At 42.9% G+C, this 26,177-nt stretch overlaps 1 protein-coding gene across 2 annotated transcripts in view; it reads left to right on the plus strand.

Annotated features, from left to right (window-relative positions):
• The first annotated feature begins 12,469 nt into the window (after positions 1-12,469).
• Positions 12,470-26,177, plus strand: part of SOAT1 (sterol O-acyltransferase 1) — a 53,098-nt gene continuing 39,390 nt past the window's right edge. Inside the window, exons 1-2 of one of the 2 annotated variants that reach the window (XM_050963239.1) lie at positions 12,470-12,547; positions 16,981-17,113. In XM_050963239.1, coding sequence (XP_050819196.1) covers positions 16,987-17,113 — 127 coding nt within the window. In that variant the 5' untranslated portion in view covers positions 12,470-12,547; positions 16,981-16,986. Of the gene's footprint in view, positions 12,548-12,590; positions 12,739-16,980; positions 17,114-26,177 lie in introns of those variants that run through there. The other variant, XM_050963237.1, reaches the window with a different exon arrangement.

Here is a 26,177-nt window from a genome sequence, read left to right on the forward strand (position 1 = left end):
AAAATAATAACAATAGTCTTCCTTGTTTAAAAGTCCAGTTCATCAGCCAGACTGGCAGAGTTGATTCTATTACTCTGAAAATTGTACAGAAAAGGGAGGGATTATTCACCCATTGGAAAACAATGCAAGTTTCCTTTTCATGGATCACTAGCGGGGTCACGGCAGTGACTGTTGGCTCAGATGTCTCCTATTTGGTAATATTCAGTAACTCAACTCTTTGGTTTCTTCCCAGTAAAACTCCTGCTTTTGTTAATTAGCTTTGTGTGGAGGCCAGCAGCCAGTTGGCAGGTAGTAGCACTCCACCCTTCTTGGTGAGGTGAATTGAGTTTAAATGCAATGTGTGATGTGGTGTTTGTTTTCAGGATACCGCTGCTCTCTGTGGATGTTTAGGGCTTGTATGTGTATAATTGTCCCCTCTGCTAGCAAAACCAGTGGAGTTGCTACTTTAGATTATTTTTGGAATCCTGAGTTTAATTCCTCCTGCTGCTTCTATCTATTCTTAAAAAGGGATTTCCTGATCTGATTATGTTGTCAATTATTTTGGGAACTCTAAACCTAACCTCCCAGTACAGAGGAGCAGAGATAATGCTAGTTCCACATGCAGAGTCTTGGCACTGCTATAGGAGGAACTGTGAAACCTGGAACCAAAGGGTTAAAAAATAAATAAGATTTATGAAGACAAGTCAATAATTCTAAATGATCTGGTACTTGCTGGAACTAGCCTTAGTTCTTCACTACAAAATACAGTTTTAGGATCTCGGGGTTAGGTTGAGATGATGAGCATCCTTGTGCTGTCACTTCTTTACTATGCTTTTTTTTTCAGCCAGCAGTTGCCTTCATTGAGGTTTAGCTTCAGCTTTCCATTCAAACCATTTTCCTCATTATACAAAGATGGCAGCCTCTTTGTAGCTAGGGTTGTAACCAGCTTTCCATTAAATGGCTAAGCTTGGTGCCGTTTTAAAAAGTCTTAAAATTTTTGTTTGTTTGTTACAAATGCAACATCAAAACAGATAACAAGTGTAAACTAACACTGTCCTATGTGAAATAATGGTAACGATGATGTAGTGTTACAGACAGGATCACTGAGAAACTATAGCAATTAGAAAATAAGCGAGGCAATGCTTTCAGTAGAATTAATGAGTCAAGATTGCAAAATATTCTGTGAGAAACAGAGGAAATTAGGCAATTGATGAAGCAATGTAACAACTTGGATCAGTGAAGAAAAGTGCATAAACTGGGGAAACAGCTCGCGTAGAGGAAGGCATGACATTCCCACTGTGATGGGTTCGGTCACAGAGACCCCCTTGGGACTATCACCTGAGGCGCTGAAATTACCTATGATCCCATTTTCCACTGCCAGCTTAGGACTCCAGAACCCTGTCTTGTTGGTCCAGACATACTAGTCTGCTGCAACACAGACCTTGGTCTGGTCCACACCCCCAAAGCTGCAGACTTTCACAAAAAACTGCTCAGCAAGTCATTTATCTCCAGCACTCAGACACCCAGTTCCCAATGGGATCCAAACACCAAATAAATCTGTTTTACTCTGTATAAAGCTTATACAGGATAAACTTATAAATTGTCCACCCTCTATAACATTGAGAGAGACAGATGCACAGCTATTTGCTCCCCCTGGTATTAATCACTTACTCTGGGTTTGTTAATAAACAAAAGTGATTTTATTAAGTATAAAAGTAGGATGTAAGTGATTTCAAGTAATAACAAAGTAAGTTACCAAGCAAAATAAAACAAAACACACAAGTCTAAGCCTAATACATTAAGAAACTGATTATAGATATCATCTCACCCTCAGAGATGTTCCAATAAGCTTCTTTCACAGACTAGACTCCTTCCTACTCTGGGTCCAATCCTTTTCCCTAGTACAGTTCTTGTTAATTCCAGCTCAGGTGATAACTAGGGGTTTTCTCATGACTGCAGCCCCCTTTATTCTGTGCCACCCCATTTATAGCTTTGGCACAAGGCAGGAATCTTTTGTCTCTCTGGGTCCCCACCCCTCCTTCTAAATGGAAAAGCACCAGGTTTAAGATGGATTCCAAGACCAGGTGACATGGTCACATGCCCTGTGAGACTCCCAAGCCTCCATTACTTCCAGCCTGACTCCCAGAAACACAGGAAGGCTTACAAGTAAACAGTGTCATTTACAACCAATTGTCCTAGTTAATGGGAACCATCAAGATCCTAAGCCACCGTTAATGGCCCACATTTTGCATAATTACAATAGGACTTCAGAGTAATACTTCATATTTCTAGTTTTAGATACAAGAATGATACATGCATACAAATAGGATGAACACACTAAGTAGATTATAAGCTTTGTAATGATACCTGACAAGAGACCTTTTGCATGAAGCATATTCCAGTTACAGCATATTCACACTTATAAACATATTTTTATAAAATATATGGAGTGCAATGTCACACCCACTTCTCTTTAAAAGAGGTGGGGAAGGTAGGTAAGGGGGAATTTTCTAATTTTCTACTTCATTTGATGTACTGATGAAGGAAAAATGTGAAAGGGATTGAAGGGAGGACTGGTAAGCAATCCTACTAGAGACATTCATTTGCTCCTATTGCCATCTGCTAAGAATGTACTGAAGCATGGGCACAGAGTGCTGCTTGGATGCACTTGTTTTTTTAAAAAAACAACAATAAGGAGTCCTTGTGGAACCTTAAAGTTCTCCCACCAGTGGGGAAGAGGGAACTATCACTCACTAGCTTAAATTTCACGAGTCTGAGAAGATTCAATCCTTCTGCTTGTATGATTGCTTAGAAATGCTTTCTGTTTCACAGATTCAGATGGAGATTGTCATGTGATGAGGCAGGGAAATGAATATAAACTTCCTTCATGCTATACTCAGAAACAGGGATAAAAGCAAAAGGGAAAAACTCTGTGTCCATGTTCTTGATGTTTGCGGGTTTGTTTGGTATATTTTTTTAACTAATTAGAAATAAAGAAGATAAGAGAAAAGAGGTGAACAGTGAGTTTTTTGTTCATTCTGAAAACTGAGCATTAAGTGTTATTTTTAGGTTAAATTAAATGCTTTAATTTAGGCACAAACTTTATGCTTGGTAAAACAAGATACCTTCAAGGTGGCTTCCACCAATAATCTCAAAATACTTTACAGATCTTAATTAACAAAATCCTAGAAGGAAGAGAGGAAAAGTCTGATTCCGTCTGACCAATATATTTAATATGATGGTTGGACTATTGACATACTGCCCCACTTTTGACAGCAGAAAAAAAGTTGTTCTATTTTGCAGAGTCCTGTATCCCAGATTTCCATGGAGAAATATACACCATGAACAATGGAAAATCCTACCTTTTGACTTTTCAAAATGCTTGGGTGTATGTTTGTATGTCTCTCTTGTTTCCCTCTGTGATCTTGGAGAATATTTTCAAGATGTTCTAATAAAGATGTGACTGTCTCTGTCTTTTGTCTCCAATTATGGGCATAACCAGGGCTCGTGCAAGGATGTTTTGTGACCTAGGCGAAACTTCCACCTTGCGCCCTCCCCCATCCCCGAGCCCTGCGGCGGCTCCCTGCCCCCCCCGCCCTGATATACCCCCCCTTGGCAGCTCCCTACCCCCATCCCCCCGCCCTGAGGAACCCCCTTTGCGGCAGCTCTCCCCCTGCCATGGCAGCTCCCCCCCGGCCTGGGGAGCCGTGTGACAGCTGCCTGCCCCAGCTCACCCCTGCTCTGCATCTTCCCCGAGCACACCATGGCTGCTTCACTTCTCCCGACACCCAGGCTTGCGGCGCCTAAGCTGATTGGCGCTGCAAGCCTGGGAGGCGGGAGAAGTGAAGCAACCACGGTGTGCTCGGGGAGGAGGCGGAGCAGGGGTGAACTGCTTCACTTTTCCCACCTCACATGTTTGCGGCGCCAATCAGTTTAGGTGCCGCAAGCCTGGGAGGCGGGAAGTGAAGCAGCCACGGCATGCTGGGGGAGGAGGCAGAGCAAGGGTGAGCTGGGGCGGAGAGTTCCCTTGCATGCCACCTCCTCCCTTACTTGCTGCAGGCGGCCCTCCCCACGCCCCCCTGCCCCAGCTCCCTCCGCCTAAATGCCGGCGGTGACTGGGGCAGCTGAAGATCAGGCCGCTGCTGAAGAAAATGCCGTCCCCCCAAATCCTAACACCCTAGGTGACCGCCTAGGTCACCTAATAGGTTGCACCAGCCCTGGGCATAACAAGAAAAGTTCCTAAGTGGGAAGTGAGTGGGTTAGCTCCATCTTCCTGTTAAAGGTACATCATCCCCCAGCATGGTTTTCCTGACGATTTACCAATTTCATGTAGACACTTTGTTGACTATAGAGAAATTTTCCCACTGGTTAATCTCCAGCAGTGTTAGCAACAGTGGAAGCCTCAGTATGTCTAACTAGTGGGAAGATGTTAAAATCTGTTGCAACAGAAACCTGGTTGCTAACATCTGTGGGACTGAGCGGGTGCTAACAATGGTGGAAATTACAAAATTTCCCTAATGTAGATGAGGCAAAGATGGGTAGTGGGTTAACATTGTAACCCTTTATATATTGTAACCTGAATCAGTACAAGTTCTTTTCACTCAGGACTGTACTCAGAGTCCCAGAGGCCACTTAAGTAAAGTTTGAACAATCCAGCTCAGTGGAGTTGTACAGCTTTTTAAAAGTGTTTCTCATGACTGCATTGATAAAGCACAAGTGAAGAACACATGACTGCTTGGTTAACTTAGACTGTGAATTTGAAACTATTATACTTGAAATAGGAAGGAGATAAGTAACACTTCATGGATGAAAGAGAGAGATTAGTTCTCCTTGTATGACATTCCTTCCCTTCCCCCTTTTCATCGTGATAGTATAACCACTGACACACAGACAAGTAAAGGTTACTAAAGATCATTTGTGGCTGGAATTTTCCAGTGAATCAGATTATTTCATATTGTTTGCATCAGTCTGTTTTAAACAGATATGCATGTATGAACCAAGATCACAGATTTCAATCCACCAACTATTAGAATTCTGGACAACGATTGGAATTGGACTTCTCCAGGACCATTTCTCATTTAATCTACATTACTGGTCAGTTAATTATTAACATTCTTGCTAATTAATTAGAAATATTTTCTTGATGAAATACACGGTATCAGAACACCTACAACACAATAATATGAAAAGCTGTCTCTAAGGGTGGAAAGTCTGAGAAGTTGACATGAACTCTGACTCCTTTTGAAATGCCTAGCTGAGGTTTTGTAAATCTACTTGAAATGGATATAGCCGCGGAAAGCCTTTGTATTAAACCCAAGCATCGGGTAAAGTACTTGCTACGCAATCATTTTCCTTTAGAAGGACAATGTAAACTGCAGGCAGGCTCCCCGGGGCCTGGGACTCCTGCCAACCTTGGTGTTTTAAGCTGTGCTAAAAGGACTGGTGCTTTCCTGGGACCAGATTACGAAGTGTGTGTGTATGTATGTGTGTGTGTGATGAGAGGGATTATGATGGAAGTGCCATTTCAGCACTCAGTTTGCGAGGTGCCATCTAATCTATCCAGAACGGTTGAAAATGCACACATCACCTATAACCCTATAGCAGTATTGTACACCCTCAGTACGTACAGGCCATCATCTTTATGTTCAGCCATGGGAGGGTTGCAGGGAGAGAGTTTTTGGCAAAATATTGGTGTTTAATGTGCCATGTCATAGAACAGTTTTTAAAATAAGGGCTGGGGGAAAGCCGACAGGTGCAAAGGAGCATGTGGTTCGGACATCCCTTATGGGAGGATCTATAAATGGAGATTCCCTATGTCTTAATAAGGAGGAGAGGATGGAAAATGATAAAATACAGGGAGGATCTGATGAGAAACAGTCAAATGAAAAAAAGTCCCATTCAATTACATCATGCAATAGGGGACAGCCAAAAAATGACAAGTTTTTAAAATGCTTATATACCAGTGCTAGAAGTCTAAATAGTAAGATAGGAGAACTAGAGTGTATAATATTAAATGAGGATATTGATATAATAGTCATCACAGAAACCTGGTGGAATTAGGATAATCAATGGGACACAGTAATACCAGGGTACAAAATATATCGGAAGGACAGAACAGGTTGTGCTGGTGGGGGAGTGGCACTATATGTTAAAGAAAGCATAGCGCCAAATGAAATAAAAATCTTAAATGAACTAAATTGTACCATAGAATCTCTATGGATAGTAATTCCATGCTTGAAAAATAAGAATATAGCAGTAGGGCTATATTACAGACCACCTGACCAGGATGGTGTTAGTGACTCTGAAATGCTCAGAGACATTAGAGATCCTATTAAAATACAAAACTCAATAATAATAATGGGAGATTTCAACTATCCCCATATTGACTGGGTACATATCACCTTAGAAAGGGATGCTGAGATAGTTTCTTGATACCCTAAATGACTGCTTCTTGGAGCAGTTAGTCCTGGAACCCACGAGAGGCAATTCTTGATTTAGTCTTAAGTGGAGCACAGGATCAGGTGCAAGAGGTGAATATAGCTGGACCGCTTGATAATAGTGACCATAATATAATTAAATTTAACATCCCTGTGGTGAGGAAAACTCCACAGCGGCACAACACTGTAGCATTTAATTTCAGAAAGGAGAACTACACAAAAATGAGGTTAGTGAAACAGAAATTAAAAGGTACAGTATCAAAAGTAAAATCCCTGCAAGCTGTGTGGAAGCTTTTTACAGACACCATAATAGAGGCTCAACTTAAACGTATAGCCCAATTTAAAAAACATAGGCCTGGTCTACGCTACGCGTTTATACCGAATTTAGCAGCGTTAAACCGATTTAACCCTGCACCCGTCCACACAACAAAGCCCTTTATATCGAAATTAAGGGCTCTTAAAACCGATTTCTGAACTCCTCCCCGCTGAGGGGAATAGCGCTGAAATCGCTATTGCCATGTCGGATTAGGGTTAGTGTGGCCGCAATTCGATGGTATTGGCCTCTGGGAGCTATCCCACAGTGCACCATTGTGACAGCTCTGGACAGCAATCTGGAGTCGGATGCACTGGCCAGGTAGACAGGAAAAGCCCCGTGAACTTTTGAATTTCATTTCCTGTTTGCCCAGCATGGAGAGCTGATCAGCACAGGTGACCACACAGAGCTCATCAGCACAGGTAACTACGCAGTCTGAGAATCAAAAAAGAGCTCCAGCATGGACCGCACAGGAAGTACTGGATCTGATCGCTATATGGGGAGAGGATTCCGTGCTGACAGAACTCCGTTCCAAAAGACAAAATGAAAAAACATTTGAAAAAATTTCCAAGGCCATGATGGAGAGAGGCAACAGCAGGGACTCAGTACAGTGCCGTGTGAAAGTTAAGGAGCTCAGACAAGCCTACCAGAAAACCAAAGCAGCAAACGGAAGGTCTGGGGCTGGGCCACAAATATGCCACTTCTACACTGAGCTGCATGCAATTCTAGGGGGGTCTGCCACCACTACCCCACCCCTGTCTGTGGATTCCAAGGTGGGGGTAATCTTAGCCTTGCCTGAGGAGTCTGCGGACGGGAAAGATGAGGAGGAGGAAGAGGAGGATGAGCTTGCAGAGAGCACACAGCACTCCGTTCTCCCCAACAGCCAGGAGCTTTTTCTTGGCCTGACAGAATTACCCTTCCAGCCCTCCCAAGCCACTAGCCCAGACAATGAAGCCATGGAAGGGACCTCTGATGAGTATATCTTTGTAAATATAAAACATGGATTAAAAGCAAGCGTTTTTTAATGATTAATTTGCCCTGAGGACTTGGGATGCATTTGCGGCCAGTACAGTTACTGGAAAAGTCTGTTAACATGTCTGGGGATGGAGCGGAAATCCTCCAGGGACATCTCCATGAAGCTCTCCTAGAGGTACTCCAAAAGCTTTGCAGAAGGTTTCTGGGCAGGGCAGCCTTATTCTGTCCTCCATAGTAGGACACTTGACCACGCCATGCATGTAGCAAGTAATCTGGTATCATTGCATGACAAAGCCTAGCTGCGTATGGTCCCAGTGTTTGCTGGCATTCAAGCAACATCTGTTCTTTATCTTGCTGTGTTATCCACAGGAGAATGATATCATTCATGGTAACCTGGTTGAAATATGGGAATTTAATTAAGGGGACAGAGATGGTTGGGCTGTTTGCCTGTGGCTTAAAAGAAATCCTTCCCTGCATTTAGCCAAGGAGGCGGGGTGACTGGCGCTGAGCTTTTTCACGTTTGGGTAGCTGGGATCTTCCCTGCTACCAGCCACGCGGCGGCGGGGAGGGTAGCTAGCAGCGATCTTCCATGATACCAGCCACGCGGTGGGGGGAGGGGTAAAGCGATCATCCCAGAGAATTGGATGGGGGTGGTTCTGGTGCTGCACGTTAACAGGAAAGAAGCAGCACTCAACGGGCTTTGTCTGCTATTTGGGAAAGGAGGGCGCTGGATATATGAAGGCAGCAGAAGCCGAAAGACAATGGCTTACCATGGCTGCATGCAAGCCGAATTCTGATGCCCGGACCTGCGTCTGTGATCTCTAACACCAAAGCTGCAGGCACTCGATATTAAGATGCAAAATGCGACGTTGTAGTGAGATCACATGTGCTATGTAAGGTGAATAGTGTTCACTGTGAAAGAGTATAACCATTGTTCTGTAAAATGTATCTTTTAAAATACTTCTCTCCTTTCTTCCCTCCCCCCTGCAGCTGCACATTTTTCAAGTCTCCCTCCTCCGTCCTGAAGGCTATCTCAGATAAGGTGGCGAAAAAAAAAAGACACGAGACGAGATGTTCTCAGAAATCATGGAAGTGAATCGCAATGAAAAAGCTCATCTGAATGGTGGAAGGACGTGGTATCAAAGTACAGGAAAGATGCCAGTGAATGTGAGGAGAGGAGAGACGCTCGAGATGAGAGGTGGCGGCAGGAAGATCAGAGGAGGCATGATGCAACGCTGGGGCTGCTGCGTGATCAAACAGACATGCTCCGGCATCTGGTGGAGCTTCAGGAACAGCAGAAGGATCACAGAGTGCCACTGCAGCCCCTGTATAACTGCCCTCCCCCTCACCATGTTTCTTGGCCTCCTCACCCACCAAACGACTAAGAACTTGTGGGGGGAGGCTCTGTGCACCTGCCCATTCCACCCCAGTGGACAGCCCAACCAAAAGGCTGTCATTATTTTGAAATTTTTTTAGTGGCCTTTTCCTTCCCTCCTATCCTCCTCCCAAACCACACCCAGGCTATCCTGTAAGTTTTCTCCCTCTTTTTATAATTAATTAATAAAGAATACATGATTTTTAAATGAGAGTGACTTTATTTCCTTAGGAAGCAAACGGTAATAGAAGGGGGAGGGTGAGTGGCTTACAAGGAATGAGTCAATTAAGGGGGGTGGGATTCATCAAGGAGAAACAAACACAACAGCCACACCGTACTCTGGCTCGTGATGAAACTGGTTTTCAAAGCTTCTCTGATGCGCACCGTTTCCTGGTGTGCTCTTCTAATCGCCCTGGTATCTGGCTGCACGTAATCAGCGACCAGGTGATTTTCCTCAGCCTCCCATCCTGCCATAAATGTCTCCCCCTTACTCTTACAGAGATTGTGGGGCACACAGCAAGCAGCAATAACAATGGGGACATTGGTTTGGCTGAGGTCTGAGCGAGTCAGTAATGTGCGCCAGCGCGCCTTTAAATGGCCAAATGCACATTCTACCACCATTCTGCACTTGCTCAGCCTGTAGTTGAACAACTCCTGACTACTGTCCAGGCTGCCTGTGTATGGCTTCATGAGCCATGGCATCAAGGGGTAGGCTGGGTCCCCCAGGATAACTACAGGCATTTCAACATCCCCAACAGTTATTTTCTGGTTTGGGAAGTAATTCCCTTGCTGCAGCCATTTAAACAGAGTAGTGTTCCTGAAGACGCGAGCGTCATGAACCCTTCCTGGCCATCCCATATGGATGTTGGTGAAATGTCCCTTGTGATCCATCAGTGCTTGCAGCACCATGGAAAAGTACCCCTTGTGGTTTATGCACTGGGTGCCCTGGTGCTCCGGTGCCAAGATAGGGACATGTGTTCCATCTATCGCCCCACCACAGGTAGGAAATCCCATTGCAGCAAAGCCATCCACTATGACCTGCACATTTCCCAGAGTCACAACCTTTCATAGCAGCAGCTTAATGATTGCTTTGGCTACTTGCATCACAGCAGCCCCCACAGTAGATTTTCCCACTCCAAATTGATTCCTGACTGACCAGTAGCTATCTGGCGTTGCAAGCTTCCAGAGACCTATTGCCACTCGCTTTTCAACTGTGAGGGCTGCTCTCATCCTGGTAGTCTGGCGTTTCAGGGCAAGGGAAAGCAAGTCACAAAGTTCCATGAAAGTGCCCTTATGCATGCGAAAGTTTTCCAGCCACTGGGAATCGTCCCACACCTGCAACATTATGCGGTCCCACAAGTCTGTGCTTGTTTCCAGGGCCCAAAATCGGTGTTCAGTGGCTAGAACCTGCCCCATTACCAGCATGATCTCCAAAGTGCAGAGGCCCTCGGTTTGAGAGAATTCTGTGTCCATGTCCTCATCACTCTCGTCGCCGTGCTGCCATAGCCACCTCCTCTTCGACGGTTTTGCAGGTCCTGGTTCAGCATTGACTGCACGAGAATGCGCAAGGTGTTTACAACGTCCATGATTGCTGTCTTGAGCTGAGCAGGGTCCATGCTTGCCGTACTATGGCGTCTGCACAGTTCACCCAGGGAAAAAGGCGCGAAACGGTTGTCTGCTACTTGCACAGAGGGAGGGGTGAGGCAGTGGTGAGGCTGTACCCAGAACCACCCGCGACACTGTTTTTTGCCCCATCAGGCACTGGGATCTCAACCCAGAATTCCAATGGGTGAGGAAGACTGCGGGAACTATGGGATAGCTATGGGATAGCTACCCACAGTGCAACGCTATGGAAATTGACAGTAGCCTCGGTACATGGACGCACACCGTCGAATTAATGTGCTTAGTGTGGCCACGTGCACTCGACTTTATACAATGTTTAAAAAAACCAATTTCTGTAAAATCGGAATAATCCTGTAGTGTAGAAATACTCATAGTAAGAGAACCAAGAGCCAACATGGTTAAACAACAAAGTAAAAGAAGCAGTGAGAGGCAAAATGGCATCCTTTAAAAACTGGAAGATAAATCCTAATGAGGAAAATAGAAAAGAGTGTAAACTCTGGCAAATGAAGTGTAAAAATATAATAATAATATGGCAGAAAATAATATATTGCCTCTTTATAAATCCATGGTACGCCCACATCTTGAATACTGCACGCAGATGTGGTCACCCCATCCCAAAAAAGATGTATTGGAACCGGAAAAGGTTCAGAAAAGGGCAACCAAAATGATTAGGGGTATAGAATGGCTTCCATATGAGGAGAAATTAATAGGACTGGGACTTTTCAGCTTGGAAAAGAGGTGACTAAGGAGTGATATAATAGAAGTCTATAAAATCATGAATGATATAAAGAAAATAAATAACGAAGTCTTATTTACTCCTCATAATACAAGAACAAGGGGCCACCAATTGAAATTAATAGTTAGCACTTTTAAAACAAACACAAGAAAGTATTTTTTTTCACAGAACGCACTGTCAACCTGTGGAACTCCTTGCCAGAAGGTGTTCTGAAGGCCAGTACTGTAATGGGGTTCAAAAGGGAGCTAGATAGATTCATGGAAGATAGGTCCATCAATGGCTATAAGCCAGGATGGACAGGAATGGTGTCCCTAGCCTCTGTTTGCCACAAGCTGGGAATGGGTGACAGGGCATGGACCACTTGATGATAACCTGTCTGTTCATTCCCCTTAGGGCACCTGCCATTGGCCACTGTCAGAGGACAAGACACTGTGCTTGATGGACTCTAGTCTGACCCAGTATGGCCGTTCTTATTTTCTGCAGTTCCCTCTCCTGAAAACGCAGCTTCACCAAGGCTAGTCTCCAGTATGTTCTCGAGGTTCTTCCACTGCCCTCCGCAGCATCTGAGCACCTTCCAGCGCTGCACCGAGAGACCCCGGGTCTGCTTACAGAGGGGCGAGCAGCAACTCCTGCTGCCCTCTGGCGGGAGGGTCGCAGGCCAGTCTTCCACCGTCCACGCTAAGAGCTGCCGCAGGACACGCTGGCGTCGGACGGGCCCAGGCTAGGGAAGGAGACAGGGCAGAGCTGCGAGAACAAGGGCTCCAGCTAGGAGGGCCCAGTCACAGCGCACGAACAAGTGCCTCCCACGTGCTCCCTGCCCACCTCCCCCTCTTCAGCTCCTCCCTCTGCCCCGCCCCCAACATGCACGCTGCTCCTTTGCCCCCGCTCCTCGTCTCTGCGCCGCCGGCGCTGGCCTGTAGCAAGGGGGTGGGGCCTGGTTCTAGGGCAGGCAGCCAATGAGAGGTGACGCTTCCCACTCCTTTCCTTTGCGCGGTGACGTAGCGGAGGAGTGGGGTGGGCTGGAGCGTCCCATTCTCGCTCTCGTTCACCCAACCGGCAGTGGAGCTGAGGCGTAGGGGAGTCGCCCGGACGGTCTCCCTGAGGACAAGGTGACGTATTCCACCACCTGGGCCGGGCGCTCGTGAGTTCCGCGCGCTGGTTCTCCCGCTGCCGGACTGCTGCGCGCGCTGACCTCGCCAGGGGCTCTCCGCCGGACGGGCCGGGCTCGGGGGTCTGCCCTGCCGTGCGGACCGGCTCGCACTGTGCATTGATCTCTGCCACGGCGCCGCCAGCTTCTTAGGTCAGAGGCTTTAATTGTTGGCTGCTGCTGGGGGTCGCGGTCCCTCGCTGGTGTGGCAGCCTTGCTATGGGGACCGCCAGGCTGGGAGGGGGACGGTCCTCGGAGCCCCAAGTCTGGCTAGGATTTCGCGGGGAGGCTACCTCGCTGTCTAGAGGAGACTAGCACAGATGACAAGGATGAGCTGCCCTGAGCTATGTGGAAAGGTTAAAAGACTGGAGATTAGACTTGGGACCCTGGTAACAGTTTTTTTTAATATTAAAGGCAGCTTTAAAGAGGAGAGTGATCAGTTCTCTATGTCTGCCGAAGGTAGGGTGAGAAGTAATGGGCTTAATCTGCAGCAATGGAGAGGTAGCTTAGATGCTAGGAAAACTTTCCAATTATAAGGATAGTTAAACATTGGAATAGGCTTCCACTGATTATGGAAGGTCTAGGTTTACTTGGTCCTGCCTTGGGGAGGAGGCTGGCTGTGATCTCATGAGGTCCCTTCAAGCCCTATAGTACTATGATTCTGTAATGCTTCTTAGGCCTGCATGCAATCTGGAGAAGAGAGTCCAGTTCAGGCATTATATTTGTTCTTAAAGAATGTTTGTTTTGTAATAAGTAATGCTGCTGTTTCCCACTCACCTTGCCTGTACTCAGGTATCAGGGGTAGCTGTGTTAGTCTGGATCTGTAAAAAGCAACAGAGAGTCCTATGGCACCTTTAAGACTAACAGATGTATTGGAGCATAAGCTTTCGTGGGTGAATACGAAATGTGTATTCACTCATGAAAGCTTATGCTCCAATACATCTGTTAGTCTTAAAGGTGCCATAGGACACTCTGTTGCTTTTTGTCTGTACTGTAGTAAGTAACACTGGCTTAGCAGAGAGGGAAGTCCACTTGTTACTATACAAGTGTACTGAGTGCCAGCAAAACAATAAATAGCATTTATTTGCTGGCCGTAATAGGCTTGTTTTGGTTATTTTGGTTATTTTTGGCCCTATGTTGTGTGAAGGGCTCTTTCAGTCTGAGGGTGCAGATTTCACATATGTTTTTTATAAAACTGTTGATATGGAAAACAAAAACACTGTCTCTGGACAGTGAGATCATTAATTGTAGTCTGCAGTTTAGTTTGAAGCCACGTCACAACCTTTTTACAGGTGATTGTGTAAACATGGGTGTATTTAAGTATATTGTTTCTGTGCTAACGTGAGGTGAACTCATGATTATTGGCAATAATTAAAAAGGAAGGTGGAGAAACTAAACCTCAGTGATTGTGTATGAGGTATAGTACCTGGTAACTGATATTCCATTTCAATTGAGTCTCTCTAAAGAAATCTGCTGAGAGGATCTGTTCATGGTTCTGAAGCCCAGAAGGAGCATAGGGTGAGTATCGGAAACATACACTGTTCCTTACATCCCCTTCTGTTCACCTTTACTCTCAGTAAGAGGAAGTTCAGCTTGTGGAAGCAGTGATATGCTGAGCTTGTGGGAGGAAGGAAGCCAGAAGAGATTTACTGCATAGCATTCAAGGAGCCAGGGGACTGAAGAACATTTGCTTACCTGCCTGAGACAGTTAAACTGGACAGAGGCATAAAAAGGAAACATGGGAGTTCTTAGCAAAGAAGGGGCAGGAAAATAACAAAAAAATACAAGTGTGAGGGGGTTTAGCCACCTGCTGCTGCTCTTTAGTTATGTTGGTTTTTAATGTCAAGGTCTAGATTAATAGTTGTGGGTGCAGAAATCACTTGCAGAAAGTGAGGTAGGTGTAACATTAAATCCTCCCTACTAGAAAAGGTGAGATGATTCTTGTGTCCATATTATAGGTTGTTCTTTGTATTCTTTCAGACTTTCATGTGTGGCAAGGTGAAACTCAGAAAGCAGTTAGCCCTGTTTGCTGCAGGGCATCTGAAAACCTCTGATTTATCTTAGCCTTTTCTTGTGATTGGCTCAGCTCTAAAGCAGATTAGAGAAGAGAGAGAATATTTTCTTTTTTTGTTAGAGTGACACATTGACAGTTGCCAAATAGAGTGCCTTCTAATACTGAGGGTGCACATTAAGACACACTCCCCACAAATACTATCCCATTCTCCCTGTGCAAAAATCTTTTATTTAATTTTGCATGATAGATTTGATGATATGAATGACATTTATCTTAGGCAAGAGCTATATTTGTCTTTAAAACAAGTCTAATGTATGTCAGTTAAACATACTGTACCTACAATACTGACTATTTTACTCTAGTTATATTCTTAAATGTACTTTTGGTGACCCTCACCTTCCTCTTTAATTTCTATTCACCTTCCTGTCACTATCCCAAAGGCCCTTTGGAAAGGGATTTGGGGGTGGGTTTACCAGAGAATTTGCAGTCCTTACAGCCTCTGTGGGGTTGAAAGTGCTACTGAGAAAGGTATCGAGCTTTGGGCCCACCTCGGATATTCCATGTGACCGCAAACCTCTGAGTGCACCCTAGAACTTTGATTTTTCAGGGGGGAAATGCCTTCAATACATTGGGGAATATGTGAAGTTAACACAAACTGGTTTTGCTGTGGGGTGATAGCAGCAACAGTGGTGTACAAAGCCTGCCCCTGTGAACTCTGTCCTTTTCAACCAGTTGTCTGATCCAGTGCATTACATCTGGTACTTGGTGAGAAAATATACTAATTCTTCCTCTAAGGTCACTTCCTGGGTTATGTAAATCTGTATTAAAGCAGTAATATCTGTCATATCAATGATTGTTCTCACAAACTACCTGCTATTGTGTGTGGTTAACTGGGAAGGTTTTCTCAAATTTTTTATAGTCCTTGATTATTTTATAGCTTGCAGTCTGGGGTGTCATCTCATAAGATAAACAGGACTGGGCCTGGTTAGTAGTAATTGCTATGGGGCTTCCAAGGAACATGTAGGTGCTGCAGGAAGTGATGCTGGTAGTTCAGTAGGTGGCATTCTTCCCTTTGTCGATACAGAAGTAGTGCCCAATGTGGTGTGGGAAGGAATGGAAACTGTTGCTAGATATAAAGTTTACAGAATCAAGAACAGTAACTGGTGCTGCTGTATCTTTAATGAGAAGTGAAGCTGAAGGCCTGACCACATGTGATTGAGAGAGATCCTGTTTCTTCTTGCAGGAGTGTCAACCCTGGTTGTAGTGTTGGTACATTTTCTTAAATGGATATTGCCTTTCAATAGTGGGTATAGTATGTGTGTTTATAAATATGCGCACAGAGTATACTCTGATGGACTACAGAGACGTTTTGGATGCTTCTGGATGAGAAGCACTTAGATAAATATAAGGAGCTAGTCTTATGAAAGAAAAGTGTGTGTGGTTGGTATTTTGGAAGCCCAGTCTGGGACAGGGGCAACTTTAGAGAGCTTCATAGATTTCCATTTTGTTAGTCAAGAGTAGGGCAAGATGCCATTTTTCTCTTGGTGACTGTGGGAAATAACACCCCTCCCTCTCTTTAAAAAACAGGTCTACGTTTTGAATCTGGAGGTGGTGGTGCAGGAATCTGTGTTAGTAATAATTCAGCCTTCAGCAATGGCCCCTGCTGTTGAGTTTGGCGTGGTTTAAACAAACACGGTTCTCTCTCTTCCTGTTTCACTGTGGTTTGCAGCACAATCATTCATTTGCCTAAGTAAGGCACAAGGTTTACTGAGGACTTGGGCTTTTTTTTTTTTTTTTTTTTTTTTTTTTTTTTAACAGGGAGGGGATTGTTTGGTATTCTCAGGCTACTATTCTCTTCCGTGATGCCAAAGTGAAATTTGAAAAAGCACGGAGGGGAGGAATCTCAAAACCCCCAAACCAGTGTTGAGAGACAGGTTTTGCTATATAAATTACCAGCAAAAATCATGTGAAAAATGAAGCATTTTAAAGGCTTCACTTGTGAAGTGACTCTCCCAACATTGTGTTGGGAGCCCTGAGGTTTCCTAGTTGCTTAAAATGAAGAGTTTGTATATTGGAGGTGGTTTGGGAATGTGGGGGAATTAGCTTTTACTGTCCCACTTACTGTCTAGTGTGGAGAGAAGGGAGGAGAAGGTATGGTTCTTAGTACAGGTTTTACTATGTCGATAGTTGGGATGGGAGAGGGGGTTAGCTTTGTTACACTGCCAGTCCCATTTATCTGCTTTTTTCTTTTTCTTTTTTTTTCTCTCCCCACCTCCAGTGAGCAGTCAAAGGCAGGACAAATCTAGCATATGTAATTGCTGAATAAATGCATCACGTCTGAGGCCTTTTGTTAACTAATTCTTTCCCCTCTTCTATGGTAGACTACAATGGTAGGTGAAGATTATGCTTCCATAAGACACCGCCAGCCGAGTTCTACGGGACACGGGACCCCTGAGAAGAATGAAATGCAGAAGAGATCTGAGGCAGAGAAGCCATTCCAAAACTCAAGCAATGGTGAGTTATTTCATTAATGGTTCAGAGCTATCTGTGCCTGCAACCCATTCTAGCCTGGCTGGGGACACCTCCTCTTGGTGCCAGGCCTCGTACCTTCACCTCTTTGAAGGAGGAATCCCACAGTTCTCCCACTTTCAGACTGAATCCTGGGGTACTGACTGTGATTCTTCAGTAGGGCTGACTGGGCTGGAGGCTTCCTTCAGGAGCTGTGACCAGTGTGTGGATATGGTGACACAAAACAGTCCTTTCAAAACAACATATTTTTCAATTTTATAGCAGGAACAAAGCAGAACAAGAGCAAAGGGTTATTAACACATGCAGTCTACATGCATATCACATCATAGTTAATAGTCCTGGATGTCTGCTAAGGAACTCCTGGCTGTGCTGTGGTCACCTTTCCTGTGGACACAGTGTCGACATTGGTGAGGCCTCATCTAGGGTATTGTGTCCAGTTTTGGGCCCCACACTACAAGACGGATGTGGAAAAATTGGAAAGAGTCCAGCAGAGGGCAGCAAAAATGATTAAGGGGCTGGAGCACATGACTTATGAAGAGAGGCCAAGGGAACTGGGATTGGTTAGTTTGCAGAAGAGAAGAATGAGGGGGGATTTGATAGCTGCATTCCCCTGCCTGACAGGGGATCCAGAGGATGGATCTAGACTGTTCTCAGTGGTACCTGATGACAGAATAAGGAGTAATAGTCTCAAGTTGCAGTGGAGGAGGTTTAGGTTGGATATTAGGAAAAACTTTTTCACCCGGAGAGTGGTGAAGCACTGGAATGGGTTACCTAGGGAGGTGGTGGAATCTCCTTCCTTAGAGGTTTTTAAGGTCAGGCTTGACAAAGCCCTGGCTGGGATGATTTTGTTGGGAATTGGCCCTGCTTTGAGCAGAGGGTCGAACTAGATGACCTCCTGAGGTCCCTTCCAACTCTGATATTCTATGATTCTAAGTAACTCCTGCTGGAATTAATCTTGGTAATTAATGATGCAATAACAAATAGCTGGACATATCATATTCATAAAATATCATAAGCATCTCCCATACCTTTCACGCTTTCTCATTGGCTTGATGAAAGGGCTTCTGCAAAGTTTGCGCTTCATTTTTGGTGCAAGTGGAGGCGCCTCACTCTAGCTCACTTGATGTATGGGGGAGTAGGGAAAAGAATTCACAAGCTGGCAAAATAAGATTAATTACCCAGAAGTCAATGTGAGCTCCTCTGTCACCTTCCCCTAATTCCATCCTGTAGGAAAGGCTGGTTGATGGTGAAGTTCAAAGATTTCTTCTACCTCCGCAGGATGGTAGGACTAGCCCAATATCTGAGTTAGCCAAAGCAGTGTGTTGTCTGAGTTTTGAGGGTTGGAGTGAACCTATGGAATTCAGAAGTTTTCAAAGGGCAAAATGCAAAAGTGAAGCACAAATAGCAAGGAATAGGATTCATTATTGGAAGACTAGACAATGAAAGCACGAATGGAACCACTAATAGGGTGGCTGTCCCACTCTGTTGGAGGGAATCAGTCCTCAGGTAATCATCATCAGTAGTCTGCAGCTTTGAGGTCCTCTTCAACTCCTTGCTGCCGCTGGAGTGTTCAAATAGCTGTTGCTGTGAAAGATGCAACCTTCCACCAGAGTCTAGTTAGAAGATTATACCTCATGCTGTTGGATGATTTGGCCACAGTCATCCACTCCATCATGGCTTTTAGGCTGGATTACTGCAACTTGCTTTATCAAGGCATGAGTATTATTTTAGCCAGAATGAAGTAGCCAGCCTGTTTTGGCAACACCGGCCACCAAGAACTAGTACTGCTAGTCTCATTATCGTGGCTTCTTATAAAATTAAGTTAAAAGCTAATGTTCTTCTGCAGCTGTTTTTCGGCATGTCAGCGAGTGCCTTTTTCCTTGAGAGCTGTATCTTGCAAGTATATATGTTCCTCAGGCGCTTTGGAGCTGTCATCCTTGTGGGTGAAATCTTTGAGTGGGAGTTGGGCTTCCTCTGCAAGAGGAGACAGGACTTTTGAATTTATTACTAGAGAAAATCATTGATCTTAGGCTTCAGAATAGGCAATATTTCAGTTTCACTTTCTCAAATAAACAGAAAAGGGGTGGAACAAAAAGTGAAGTTAGAAGGAAGAGTTATAAATTTTATTTAAAACAAACAGACCAACAACAACTACTAGATTATCTAGGAGAAAGGAAGAGTGGGAAACTACACGTGTCCTAGAGTTGATTCTTAACTCTTGGGTGACTCTACTAATCTCTTTATTTCTGCTCTAGCTAGACTGCATTTGTGATGGATGCCTTTATAAATGAAAATTACAATTGATATTTTACATAAAGCTTGCTGACTTAAATAATTAATCTAATTTAAACCAGTCTACCCTGCCTGGAATCCTGTTTTTTTTGATCCATATTCTGGGAGTTTGCTTCAGCAACATCAACCAATGTTTTATATTCTCTGTGGAAATCAAATGTGGAGTTACTCTTTCTCACAGGGATCAGGTAGGATCCAAACAAAGAACACCAGTTATTCTAGGATCTGTCTTTCTCTGCTTCTCTTGTTATGGCAAAATCAATGACGTTTAGTGAAGGAAGCCTGAAGAAGACAGAAAAAGACACCTACAGTAGTAAGCTTTTCCTTAATCTAGATAATGCTGGCACTTTCTAGCTTGCCAGTGGAAATGATCACATGAGTATTGTCTGCAGTGTCTGAAGTTTTAATCTAATTCCTTTTTGGACAACAGCTCAATGAACTATGCCCTCTGTGGCCTGCATGTACTTTCAAGTAGATCAGCTGAGTTATTTAGTCACTGTGGAGTCATAACATGCCTGCATTGGCTCACTGTAAAAATTAACTTAACTCAATAAACAGTATTAGTAGTTGCATATTGTAAATGGAGAACTTGTTAAATTGAATAGTATGGTAGCCTTGCACTGGAGTAATTGTAGCGTAGTTTTTACTTCAGGCAGGTAGTGTTCTATTTAGTGGTTGGCTTAAGGACTGGGAATTGGGACTAAGATCTCATCTGACTTCTGCTACTGACTTGATGTGCGACCTTAGACGAATTGTTTAACCTCTAGCTGTTTTCCGCCTTTGTAAAATAAAGATCATTTGTCTGTCTGCCTCAGGAGTAAGGTGTAATATTTTAAGTGCTTTCACCCAGGATCTGAAAGATGTCTTACAAGTGCAAAGTATATGTCAAAGCCCATGGGCTATTCTTGAATTATTTTTTCCAGTTGAAACTCTAAATATTTCTAGATATGTGCATTGCATCATGTACCTATAAAACACCTACTTGAATTGTGCACTTAGATGGATATCTCACAATCCTTTGTGTGTAAAGATGGATTCCACGTATCTTCACATTATGTAGTGGGTGGAGGCTGACATATGCCTGGGGGTTTGCAATACACAAGACTGAAGTTTTGTAAGTCAGTTGTATGACTTCTGAAAGGAAGGCCCTATTCAGAGAAGTGGCATTCCAGGAGTGGCAACCTGATTAGACACTTTATTGGAGAAATCCATTTTACCTGTGGGTGGTTCTTTTATTTGATTTCCTTGTATAGTGTGGTGGTATCTCCCATATTAGGTCATCTAAACCCTTAGAAGCTTATCTCTGACATGCTTCTTTCTCTCTGTTTTTCTGCAGCTGGGGGCATCTTGTCCTGTCATTCATATATTGAGCAATTATTTGGCCAATAGTAACATCTTGCCGAATTCTTACTACTTGACAACCACATGCAGTGGCTTCTGATCTATGCATCATGATTAAAAATGTTCCAGTCTTGTGCCAGTTTTAACTTCATAGTATGTAACTTCAGGCAACTCCGTGGATTTTAGTGTGATTCTAGTCTGTAATAGAACTATATAAAAAGGCCACCTCTTTACTCAGCTGATCTGTTCCTTTTATGAGCTCATTCATAATTGCTGACTTGAGTGGTTAAATATTTACTGCTTTTTGAGAAGCCTTGTTAATATTGCAGAGCCAACACATTTGGGCTAGCTAGAGCAGTGGTTCTCAGCCTGGGGTACATGTACCCCATGGGATGTGCAGAGGTCTCCTAGGGAGTACATCAACTCATCTAGATATTTGCCTAGTTTTACAGCAGGCTACATAAAAAGCACTAGTGAAGTCAGTACCAACTAAAATTTCGTACAGACAATGACTTGTTTATCCTGCGCTATATACACTATATGCTGAAATGTAAGTACAGTGTTAATATTCCAATTGATTTATTTTATAACTGTATGGTAAATACGAGAAAGTAAGCAATTTTTCAATAATAGTATGCTGTGACACTGGTATTTTTATGTCTGATTTTGTAAGCAAATAGTTTTGAAGTGAGGTGAAACTTGGGGGTACACAAGACAAATCAGGCTATTGTACCCCTCTCAGGAGTCTGGAAAGGTTGAGAGCTACTGAACTAGAGTCTTGCATATGACAAACACTTCTGGTAGGTTCCCATTACAGAAACAGGTTACATTTTTAAAAAAAATTCCCTATTTTTGTGAAATCCAATTTTTTTTAACCAGCTCAGGTGTTGAACAAGAAGAAAAGAGCCAAGTTTCATTTTCAGATGAAGAGTTTTTTACACAGAGATGGCACTCTTAAATACCATCTTTAAAGTTGCTTTACAAAATATAAGCCCACTTTTAAACCTTTTTATGGAACTATCATGTTTATTTTGTCTCTCAAAGATCCTGCAAGTTTGTTTGCTAGTCTCATTGATTAGGTTTTTTCCCTTTAATTAGCACCCTACCCTATTCTAAAAGTCAGTATCTAGGCGTTCTTAATTTCTGCTATGCTAACATAGTTTAGTTTTGCAATGAGAAGATGTTGCAACCTGTAAGTCATTTAAGTATGACTTCCCTTGTGTGTAGATCATAAATTTCAGTTCCAAAGAGAGGCCCATGTTAAATCAATTTTTATGACCCCTACTCAGACATCCTTTCCTCACTTCAGACTGATCATCATATGAGGGTTCCTCCTCCAGTCAAATGTTCCTTGTGAGTAAGCAACAATTTATGTAACAGAAAATAAATGAATTGTCCCCTTTTTCTGTACACATGTATTTGTACGTTGACTCACTTTTTTATAATCTTTTTGACCAGTGTTAATCAGGAGACTGAGTTCTTGGTGTAGTTTTTATTTATTTATTTGTTTGTTTTAGGAGATTGGATTTCCAGGGCAAATCACAATTTAGCTATTCTACTTTTGTTTTAACTTTTTAGTACATTTACATTTGTGTAGTCAATGTACATACTCTAACATGAGATAACAGTGAAAATGACTGACTGTTTTGGATATTTAGATTCTGTTAAGACAGTTTCTGGGTTTCTCTGTGTCCGGCCCAGAGTCTGTGGGTCCCTCATTCTTGATAATGCTTAGGTTTGCTGATCTCTCCAGTGGTAATCCACATTTTATATGCTGATGGTCACGTTGTTAACCACTATTATATCAAACTCACTTCCCCTCCTTTCCCTCCCACTCATTATTCTTAGCAGTTTTCCTTTGGTGTTGCTTTAATATAATTTTCCCTTAGTTAATAGAGCTGGTTGAAAACTTTCAAAATCATTCACCAAAAAAAACTTTTTTTCACAGAAAAAAATCTTTTTTTGACTAGTTGTAATATTTGTAGTTTCTAATTAAACGATCTAACAGTAAAATGTCTGCTAAATTCAAAGCTGTGACTTAATAGTAAACGTTTCTCAATTTTTTTCCTTGTATGCTCTTGGTCAATTTCAGACTAATGTATAATAGGTTGCAAGAGATAAGGGAGAGAATTGCCTTTTTGGCTACAAACATCTATTTATTTTTCTCTCCTCTGAATCTTAGTCAAATTATCTCTGAAATCAGAATTGCCTGCATTTAATAATGCAATCATCTTAAATGCTGGCCAAAGTCTTATGTTGGAGAAGTTGCCTAGCAGTCAGAAAATGTCTGTTTTTGGTAACTTTGAGCAAGTTGATCTTGACGTATTTGCAGTAAAAGCAGGTAGTGGTTATGGCACTGGCCAACCATGTGCCAGCTCATGCCAAGGCCCCTAGACCTCACTGAACACTGACAAATGCATAGTTGGACACCTGTCTGTCTCACCTGCATATTAGTATTTGTATTAGATTTATAGAGATGGGTTTGTGTTTGGACTTTATGAAATGTTTTTGAGTTGCTGCATCCATTAATCTCACTTACAATGTCTAAACCACGTTATAAGGTAATATTTAAATGTTTGCTGTGAAAATGGAAACCCTCAGAGGAGAGAAGCATTATCGAGTGTGAAATACTAGTTCACCACAAGCAGAGTCAGCTCCACGCACCAGAAAGGGAAGCTGTTGCTTGATGTGGCCAATAGAAAGGGGTGGCACGTTCGGGTCTTCGGTGGCAATTCGGCAGCGGGTCCCTCACTCCCTCTCGGAGGGAAGGACCGGCTGCCAAATTGCCGCCGAAGAACGAAGCAGCACAGTCGAGGTGCCGCTGATCTGTGCCTTTTCTTTTTTTTTTTTTTGTGTGGCTACATAGGGCGGCAAAAAAGCTGTAGCCAGCCCTGACTGCAAGAGATGTATTCTGCCCAGCAAAGGAAAGCCTATAGACACCAGACAAACCATTGTGGAACATCAGTGGATAGGTGACTTTGCTCCCCCACACCCATATGGAGAGGGGATGGGCACAAACCCTCATCCCATCATAGCTTTAACTCTGGGAGAAGGGAATAAAATCTCAGAGCTGGAGGAACTGTATCACTATGGTGCTTTGAATTTGGAGAGGGCAGTATTTCTAAAAATAAGCAAGGGATCCCCAAGATGCTTAGCTTAGCCTTAAAGGACCTATGGAGGTTGTACATTACAGCAGCTTCTATTATTTTTTGAAGCCAAAGACTTTAACTCATTTGTGTGTTTACCTGCTTTAACCTTGTAAATAACTTTTTTTTTTTTAATTTTTCCTAGCTAATAAACTTTTAGTTTAATCTAGGGTTGGCTACAAGTGTTGTCTTTAGTGAGAGATCTAAAGTACATTTGACCTGGGGTAAGTAACTGGTCCTTTGGGACTAGGAGTAACCTGAATGTTGTTCCAATTTTTGGTGTAAGGGACCATCTACCAGAAAGGCAGGCATGGCGGTGTGGCAAGATAGACTGAAGTGACTAAGGAAGGAGACTGTCTGTGACTCCATCTCAAGGCAGTTATAGTGCTTGAGGAGTTCACACTTGCTACTTTGTTGGTGAAATCTAATCATAGAACACACAACCAGTTGGGTTTTTTTTCCCTGGTTTGTAATAAACCATCCTGAGGTTGACACCCATGTTCATGAGCTTGACGGTGGTCCAAATGCATTCTCTGGTGTTAGTCATCTCTACTGGGTGTCTTGGTTCACATCACAAGGCCACTAAATAAACAGGTGCCATCTGTTGATTGTTCACTAGGCTGAGGATTCAGATATCAGCCATGTTATGAACAGACTTGTTGGGAGGGCTTGCATGGGGACTGCTGTTGATATGAGGCTCTAGCCAGTACTATCAACTCTCATTTTCAAGATAACCAAATTCACCTCACTTAACATTCAAAATGAAGAACTCAAAACCTTTCTTTAACTTTATTATAGTGCTAGAGTTGCAGTCCCCTCAAATGAGGAACTTGTTTTAGATTAATTTTTCTTAACCACCTCTTATTTAATATGAATGTCAAAACTACTACCCATCATTAAAGCATTTGCTTTTTTAATAAGTTGAACAAATACAGTGTTCTGCATAGGGTTCTGTATTCAAACTATTTGAATGGAATAGTGTAGATCCATAGGGTGTGGACTTAGTTAGGTATTCTAGCAGTTTCCTATTTTTGTAAAGATCATAAAAAGATAAACTTTCTTTCGACCATACAACAGCGATTTTTATTCTGTGAATCTGATAAGTTATGCTTTACTGCAATGCTATTATGTACATCTGTTTGAAAATAAAACCTCTTTTAGTCAAAAGGTAGCTGTCATGTCTTATAAACAACTGTAAATGGACAAAGACTTTGCCATAACAACTGATACAAAACCTGCAGACATATCTCTACTGCTACGATGATCAATACCCCCCACAACACAGCTTTCAAGATCCACTGGTCCTACACGTATCTATCACAAAGTGTAGTATATCTCATCCAGGGCACTAAATATCCTAGTAATACTATGTGGGTGGAAATCATATAATCACTACACTCTTTAAAGAGCTCCCAGGGAAAAATGATACGGTGTGTTTTTTTTTTATCACCTGTGGACGAACATTTTTCTCAAAACGATCTTACCTCTGTCCTTGTCCTCAAAGGAAACCTGCACAATACTTTCAAAAGATGAGTTGGGAGCTTAAATCCGTAACTTAGCTAGATATTTAAAATGATGGTTTTACTAAATATGCTGGATTTATGGCTTATTACAAGAATCTGAAACCCACAAACCCCCACCGCCCACACCTTGAATGGTGTCTCACAATATGTGGAATTACTTATACTGAACAATCTATCTTATATTTAGCTGTGATGCTTAGTATCTTTCCCAAACCTGAAGAAAAGCTTGCCGCTCTCACCAACAGAAGTTGGTCCATTAAAAGCTATTACCTCATCCACCTTATCCTCTATTATTGTGGGACCAACATGGATACAACAACACTACAAACAACAATGGGAAAAAGTTGTTTTACAACACAGTATACTTCTGCACTCCTGTTACTATAAAAAGTTCTCCCAAACATAATTGATGAGCCACTAACTCTTATTGTTCCTTCAGTTCTCTTTGTATGCTGCTGTTTCTGGATGCCTATTATATTGGGTGTAACAAGTTTCTGGTGTTAAGTTCTTCATGTAAGTGGCAAGGCTTTAAATACAGGATGACAAGCATTAAAGTGAATGTGAAAGTCACAAATTCAGGCACCGAAGAGAGTTTTTTTTTTTTAATGGGGTGGTTATAAATAGGCCTCCCCTTAGCAAGATACACTATTAGGCCAATGTTTTATTTCTCTATATACTTGTTTGTGGATTTTTTTGGGGGGACGTGGTTCAAGATTTGTTTTTACTGAAGTCTTTAAACCTGTTTGC

The sequence above is a fragment of the Gopherus flavomarginatus genome, chromosome 7 (genome assembly GCF_025201925.1).
Source record: "Gopherus flavomarginatus isolate rGopFla2 chromosome 7, rGopFla2.mat.asm, whole genome shotgun sequence".
In the NCBI taxonomy this organism is placed as follows: domain Eukaryota; kingdom Metazoa; phylum Chordata; order Testudines; family Testudinidae; genus Gopherus; species Gopherus flavomarginatus.